We start from the raw sequence: 8273 nt of genomic DNA on the forward strand, positions 1-8273 counted from the left end.
AAGGTTGATTGTGCCAATTTTTTTTGGGGAATTATGCTGATTAACTTAATTCTACTTTATAGGATTATAAACACGAATTTAATCAATAAAAATACTTACGTTGTGTTTTTTTACTTTACCTCTTACACTTATCCACGTTATTTCTCAATCCTCTATTCATCTGCTGTTGTTGCATTTTTTATTATGTCTCTTGCCTTCTATTAATGATCCAAGTTAATTTTAAGAATAATTGTTTTAGCTAAGTTGTTATGTTTTCGAATGCAATTTTTTAGAACAATCACCAAAAAAAATTTTCCTTCCAAAACTTGTTTTCAAGAGCAATTTTGTAAAATTATTTCAAAACAAATTAGACCTAGATAATTTTATGCTATTTCAATCAGAAATGCACACACGGCACTTTTCCTTCTCTTTCATAGGGAAAACCTTGAAATGCTACGACCTAAGATGACAAAGCATTTATGCAAAATATTGGCAAAAAAAAAAACATTTATGCAAAATTGTGATTATTGAATTATGGACATATTTGACACCTTTTTTCTTGGCCTTGACATATTTGCATCTTCATGGAATCTTTTAGGTGAACAAAAATGAAGTAAAGATGAAGCGATGATCACAAGCCCCTGATGATGTTACAACGACAGATAAACTCTTCTTAGTTGAAACTTGAAAACTGACCCAACGCTTATTGAGAACTCATAAGACGGATAGTTATATGAAAAATTTGCCACAATTACTATTTTTTTTTAATGATATTGATAAGTTAGAAAATAACAACTGTTTACTTCTTATTAGGGCTTATTGGTAATTATCTTCTTCCCTTAGAATTTCACTGTAATTCTCCCTGGTTATATTAACTATAATGATAAATAGTCTTATATACTTCTCCAATCCTTAATATATGACTTAATTGTTAAGTTAATTTTAATCCTAAATATAAGATATCTTTCTCATATTTATCGATTTTTTCTAAATTACCCCTGTGGATACTCCTTCAACCATAATCAAATAATTGAGGGAGGGACGATATTAAAAAAAATGATTATGGCATTTTAGGAAAAATATGTCATATTTCTTATCGTTAACTAACTTATGTAACTTCCTTAATCTAACTAAATTAGTTAAATAGATCTTATATTAAGGACCGGAGGAGTAATATATACCAACTAACTAAATGGTTAACAGTAACAACAAACTAAATCATCTCAAACTTCCAACAGAATCCATTCAAAACAAACTAATAATAAAAGGCATAAAGTAGTTAAATAATCACAAGATTCAGATCCAGATGACAAGAAGAAGCAAAGTGAGGCACACCAGCACAAAGACCTGGCGATGGCAAGCTAGATCTCTATGTTGTACACAAAGATCATACACTAAAACAGGCATATCGACCCATTCAATCTGTGTCTTTGGTATTACTTTGAGCCATACTCAGACCCACCCTTATGGAGCTCCTCTTACTCAAAATCTGATTATGGTTGTTTTTCTTTGGATTCACAATCCTAGAACAGAATTAATGAAGAAATCCAAAAGTACTCATTTGTCGATTTGGCCTCAAAGTTCGACCTCTGAGGTCTTAGTAACAACAGGACCAATTCTTCAGTATCCCAGAAGCTGAATCGTGAGAAAAATGATTCCCACAAATTAAAGTCCAAAGCTTTGTTAATCTTATTTGGTCCCATGAAGAAATCGAAGCAGCCCTTTTTTTATTTATTTATTAAAAGACAATTTTATTTAAGGGCTAATATAATTTTTGGTTTTTCAAATTTTCTCTCATTTTAGTTTTGACCCCCTAAATTTCAAATAATAAGTTTTAGTCTCTTAAATTAGATTATAAGAACTAACGTCTTAAATAAGAAAAAAAACTTAAGAGACAAAAACAAATTTAAAGAACTCAATTTTATATTAATCCCTTTTTGACTAGTAAATAGTAAAAGGGCAACAACTCATAATATTATTATTTTAAAATCATGCCTGGGAAGCCAATGATCTTGTAACTTAGTGCCATGTAAGCTTTTCTTGTAAGTAAAAGGTCACAGGTTTAGGGTGTGTTTGAATGAAACCAAACCGTGGTTTGGAAAAGTGATTCTGGAGAATAGATTCTGGAAAGAATAGATTTTATGAAAAAGTAATTTTGAGAAGTGAGAGTGTTTGGATAGTTGTTATCAGAAGCACTTTTTATATATACAAATTACTAAAAAAAGAAATAAGTTAATATGATAATTACAGAAAAAATAGATTTTATGATATATTTTAATTTAGAGGAATAAAATTGTTAATAATATATTTTTTATTAACATAATTAATAATACATAAGATAATATAATTAATAAATAATTAATATGTATATATATTTATAAAATATAAGATTAAATATGTTTATAAAAAAAATAACAAGATATATATCCTATAGGCTCTCACACTCTCCCTTTTTTCTCCAAAAGCAAATTTTTTTTGTTTTTTTAAACCCATGGTTTTGGTTTTTGAGAGGGGTGTTTGGATAGCATTTTGTGCAAACCATGATTTGGGCTTCCAAATCATGGTTTGCAAGTGCATCCAAACGGTGCCTTAATCTCACTCCTAACTTCAGGATGTCAGGGCCTGTTTTTTTACGAGAACTCTCAAGAACACTGAAGAGTCCCCCCAACTCAAGTTTGCAAGGCAATCCGCGCAAACATTGCCTCCCTGAAGACATACGTATCAAAACTATTCAAAGCTAGCTTTACGTCTTTGACAGGTTAGAATTGGACTCATACTTTTCTCCAACCTTATTAAACCTTTTATTTAACTAAAGTAAAAGTTATATAATGAAAAAACCCCAACTCTAACCACTAGAGAAGTCAGGTCAAAAAAACCACTAGAGAAGGAGGCCATTGGAAACATTCGAGAGCAACATTGTACGACTTTACAGGTAATGATCCTCAAAGGTGCTTGAGAGGATAATTTACAGATTTCGTAAATTATTATATCTGCTTCTTAAAAACCTTTTTTTTAAAATTGAGATTTTGAAATACTGTGGTCCTAAACTTTAATTAACTTGATGTATTAGTTCAATAGTATCACTCCCGTAGTCCTCTCACGTATAATTTATTAAAATTTTACATTTTATATTCTATAAATATTGATGCTAATTAATGGATATTGATGTTAGCATGAACTTTGATTACAAAAAGGGCTAAGGGTATATCTATCATCCCGAAGTATTTTCTTATGTGCATTTAGCATTTTAAAATATTTTGTGATACATTCAGTACCCTGAAATATTTTTCTAGGTGTATCCAGTACTGTAAAATATTTTTTGGTGTATCCAATATTTCGAAATACTACCTCTGGTCCTAATTATAAGACCCAGTTAACTTATTTGAGAAGATTAAGGAAGTAAGTTAAGTTAGTTATTTGTAATAAATAAGTGTTGTCATTCCTAAAATATCCTTGCTAATTAAGTGTATTGGCTAGAACTATCATTATTAGAAGGTTATTTTGGAAAAAAATGCATAAATATGAGAGACAAAATGGATTGAGGTCTTATAATTAGAACCAAACAAAAAGTCAAACGGGGTCTTATAATAAGGATTGGAGGTAGTATTTTTTTAGGTGTCTAGCACCCAAAAATATAAAAATATTTTTTGGTGCATCTAATACCATGACAAAAAAAAAACTTCAGGATGTTGGGTATCCTTAAAAAATATTTTAAGGTGCTAGATGTACCATAAAATATTTTAATATATTAAATATATCTGAGAAAACATTTTAAAATAGGGTTAACGTGCGCTTACCACCCCGAACTATTTACCCAGGTGCGTTCAGTGGCCTAAAGTAATTTTAAGTGCATCCATTATCCTAAACTAATTAAAATGGTGCGTCCATATCCTAGGCTAACAGAAATGTTATGTTTAACTGTTACTTTCTTGACTCAGCTTAAAGTTGACCCCAGATATTCTACATAGTAGATATATGGGCACCCGATGTGTATTATTCTTACTCAAAAGTCAATTTATTTAGAAGAAGAGGAAGGAAATAAATTAAATTTTGAGCAAGAATAATACACATCAAATGTCTATATATCTACCATTTAGAATATCTGGGGTCAACTTTAAACTGAGTTAGGAAAGTAACGGTTAAACATGACATTTTTATTAGCTTGGAATGTAGACGCACCATTTTAATTAGTTTAGAATACTGGATGCACTCAAAATTACTTTAGACCACTGGATATACCTGGATAAATAGTTCGGGGTGCTGGGCGTACCTTAACCTTTTAAAATACTGGATTTACCTTATCAGTTAAAAAAAAAACTCTTGTCATTGTCGGTTTCCAGAGTAAATCAAAATAGTAATAATAAAAATTTGCAGATAATAAAGTTGCTCCTCCTGTGCATAATCACTTTATCACCTTTCTCTTCTTTTAACTAGCTTGCTCTATCTTTCCCTTTCTTGCATTCCCCTTCTTTCTCTCTTTCTCACTAGCTCTCAGGGATGTCCATGGAAATCTCATTTGCTCTGTTTGCCACACTAACAATTCTACTCACTCTTTCTTCAACAGTCACTTCCCATTACTCCTCCTTCTCTTCCACCACTTCTCCTGCTCAGCATTCTTCATCTTCCTCGTCGCCCTCCGAATGGCGATCTGCGCACGCTACTTACTACGCCGCCGCAGATCCCAGGGACGCGGTAGGCGGCGCGTGCGGCTATGGTGACCTTGTCAAAGCTGGTTACGGCATGGGCACTGTGGGTCTCAGTGAGTCTCTCTTCGAGCGGGGTCAGATCTGTGGTGCCTGCTTCGAGCTCCGCTGCGTCGATGACCTTCGTTGGTGTATCCCCGGAACCTCCATTATCGTCACTGCTACGAATTTCTGTGCGCCCAACTATGGCTTCACAGCTGAGGGAGGTGGCCGTTGTAACCCTCCCAACAAGCATTTCGTGCTCCCGATTGAAGCTTTTGAGAAGATAGCTATTTGGAAAGCTGGGAACATGCCGGTTCAGTATCGCAGGTAGCTTCGCACCTATTCTATCATCATTTTTGCAGCTGATTATCATTTATCCTGCTTAGTGTTTGAAAGAAGTGTTCTCTGTGAGCTACTGATTGCTGAATTCGCGCGCTAACATGCGCTCAGTTTGCTAACTTGCGCTTGGACTTCGGGGTCGGCGCCCCAGTCCGCGTCCCTGACCTACTTTAATGATAATGTTTCCTCTGGCCCACTTTATGCTTTTATGAAGGCAATTTCCGGTGGTTTTTTTTTTTTTGGGCCTGATTGCGGTTGTTAATATGAAGAAAATAGATAAAGAATGTAGTTAACTCAGAACTCTTTACACAGGTTAAATTTAAAGGACCCAATATAGTCACTATGTATAGTCCCTCGATCATTGTAACCTTGAGTTCACCGATTTCATTGAAAGCTGTTTACTGCTATCAGTGGGGACCTTAGAGCAATTGGAAAGGTTATATAGAGTTTAAATCCAAGTATACGACGCAATAAACTTTAATGCGACATGTCAAGTGTAAACTATGATGTGAGAGAAAATGTATCAAAATTTAAACAGACCTGATAGTAGAAAATGCACTCCCGAGAGCCCCCTCTGAAATTAACTATAACCACTTATGATGCTGATGCATAAAAAATTTTCGTTAATTTATGTTAGTTGTCAGCAACTTCGATCAGGTTCAAATGGGAAAAGAAAGAACAGTGGATATGCTCATTCTGTTAGACTTTAGGAAGCGTAGGTTGGCTATTCTCAGTAAGGCTGTGCTTGATGAAGCCATCAATGTTTAAGGTGTTGGTAATGACATGGTCATTGATCGAAGTGTAATTTAAAGGAGCTGCAATGAATCTAATAAATAGAGGTTGTGGAGGAGGGATGAAACATGCGCAAAATGATTGCCAGAGAGGATCTGCAAGATTAAGCCGTTAACAAAGAGCTAGGGCAGAGCACTCTGAACTTTTAGAATATTGATTTTTTCTTCCGTCAAGACTCCACAATGATATTTAACTCTGTCAATCATCTCCCTTAGGCAGCTGGAGTTTTGGAAAAAGATAACTTCTTCCAGCGGCTAACCTTTGAAAATATTGAGAAGGGATACAGATAACTTTGTTGTTTTATAGCGGTTAAATTTAAAAGATTTTACCAATAGAAGATCAACTTATATGCTTACCTTGAAAATCATTACACCCCTTGAATTGATAATGTCTGGGAAGGCTGTGTGTCTGTATAACTTTCATGCCCCGTGGGTTGTGAAATGATTTCATAGAGGAATAGGAGTTATGGGTTTTCCAATGTCAGTGCTGGAGAAGCAACGCACCAAAGATGGGGGAGAATGAGAAATTATATTCGCTAATATTTTGTACAATGCTTGTTTACGAAGGGTTTTCGTTATTCTTTAAGGTCAGTCTTGAAGGACGGAGTGCGTTGGCCTCTTAAGCATAACATAAAAAGCCTTGGTTTGATTGTCTAGAGCAAGATGTGGGCTTGATGAAATTCTTAAATTAAAATTTAAGGAAATGCCTCAAACTTGGGATGAAAAGGTTTGGGAAGAAAATTGAGGAAAGCAGCTCGTTGAGAAGATCCCATGATTGTTTAATTGGGCAATTTGGGTTTTTCAATTGGAGAGGCTAGATTTCAAGTTTTCCCCCTACTTTATTTCCTTTTTTCCTCTTAATTTCAAAGAAAGTAAAAGTAGGGCACATAATGAAAATATTTTTCTAACTTTGAATAAAATAAAAATGATTTAGATTATTTAGATTTTGGGGATTTAGTGCTAAATTTAAGGAATTTCCTTGTTGCCATTGGCATCTTGGTTTGTCCGTAGGGTCTCTGGATTTATCAAGAGTTGGACTCTGTAAAGGTCTTATTTATATGATTTACGTATCTAATCTGAATAAAAGATTGGACAATGGCGTAATTGATAGAGAGGAAACATGGATGAAGCTTTAAATTAAATTATGAATATGTGGCAGACTGGTTAGAGTAGCATGCCAGCAGTTCTCTCACCCAGTCTTGTCTTGGGTACATAGGTCTCGTTTGATATGAAGCATTAAAAATAAGAGATAGAGACTGTGATTGCAATTGAGAAAAATCATGAAAAAAGTATTTGGCATGAGTAATTGATTGTTATATGGGATTAAGCAAACCCAAAAAGATAGGATTGGGAAATACCACATTCCCACATTGTATTATCTTATGCCACGTTTGTCTAGTTCCATGTAAAAGCAATCTCTCACGGTAAATACTTTTTTAATAGATTTTTTCAATCTCAATCACAATCTCTACTTTTTATTTTTTAATGCTTTATACTAAACAGGATCATAGAATGCAGTTAGTACTATCATGTTAACGATCCTTATACAATTCCTGCCTATAAAGAATATGAAGTGCTATTTACGGTTAAAGTAGTTGGAAGCTCGGGAGCAAATTACATATAACTTTTCTTCCAAATAGCTAATAAATAAATATATGATAAGCCACCCAAAGTTAGTCCGGTACTAAGGATGGGGTGGGGTGTAGGTTAGTGGTCAGTATTAGAAAAGAAAAAGAAACTTATGATAAAACAATACAAGCTTTTCCGTTTCCAAAGCAAAAGTTGCATTCAGATGATAATTTTCTATGAATTCTGGCGTGGTGAAAAAGAAATTGAACTTCTCATTTTTTTTGTGGGTTTCAAACAATATGTCCTAGGAAACTTGGTCATTTCATTATGGATTTACTGGACTCATTAATTTTGATTGGGTTTTGTCCCTGTAGGATAAAGTGCCGAAAGCAAGGAGGAATGCGCTTTACAGTCACAGGTTCTGGGATTTATATCTCAGTGCTGATCAGCAATGTAGCCGGCGCTGGAGACATTGTGGCTGTGAAGGTGAAGGGCTCAAGAACAGGTTGGCTTCCAATGGGTCGGAACTGGGGCCAAAACTGGCATGTCAATGCATTACTACAGAACCAACCTCTTTCATTTGAGGTCACTGGTAGTGATGGGCTAACAGTGACATCTTACAATGTCGCTCCCAAGGAATGGAGCTTCGGACAAACCTTTGAAGGCAAGCAATTTGAGTCATAAATGCATCACAAAATATATAGCCAAGTACCATTTCATGTCCCCCCCCCCCACCCAAAAAAAAAAGCTCCCTCAAGGGAATAGGTATATAGGTAGCTTGTTTTTACGTCTTTTGATTTTTTTACGTTTCTGGAGGAGATAGTGTGTAGACTGCATAAATTTGTTGAATTGAGGATTGGTGGCTTGCATAGTATATAGGTGAAGATGATCCCATTTCGCTTTCACATTA

General features: G+C 34.6%; 1 protein-coding gene across 1 annotated transcript in view; it reads left to right on the forward strand.

Moving 5' to 3' along the window:
- Positions 1–8273, forward strand: part of LOC114755867 (expansin-A13) — a 27581-nt gene extending 19308 nt beyond the window's left edge. Inside the window, exons 3-4 of the mRNA XM_028944756.1 lie at positions 4475–4991; positions 7738–8273. Coding sequence (XP_028800589.1) covers positions 4475–4991; positions 7738–8047 — 827 coding nt within the window. The 3' untranslated portion in view covers positions 8048–8273. The remainder of the gene's footprint in view (positions 1–4474; positions 4992–7737) is intronic.

The sequence above is a fragment of the Neltuma alba genome, unplaced genomic scaffold (genome assembly GCF_004799145.2).
Source record: "Neltuma alba isolate B1F8T4 unplaced genomic scaffold, ASM479914v2 tig00010344_pilon, whole genome shotgun sequence".
In the NCBI taxonomy this organism is placed as follows: domain Eukaryota; kingdom Viridiplantae; phylum Streptophyta; class Magnoliopsida; order Fabales; family Fabaceae; genus Neltuma; species Neltuma alba.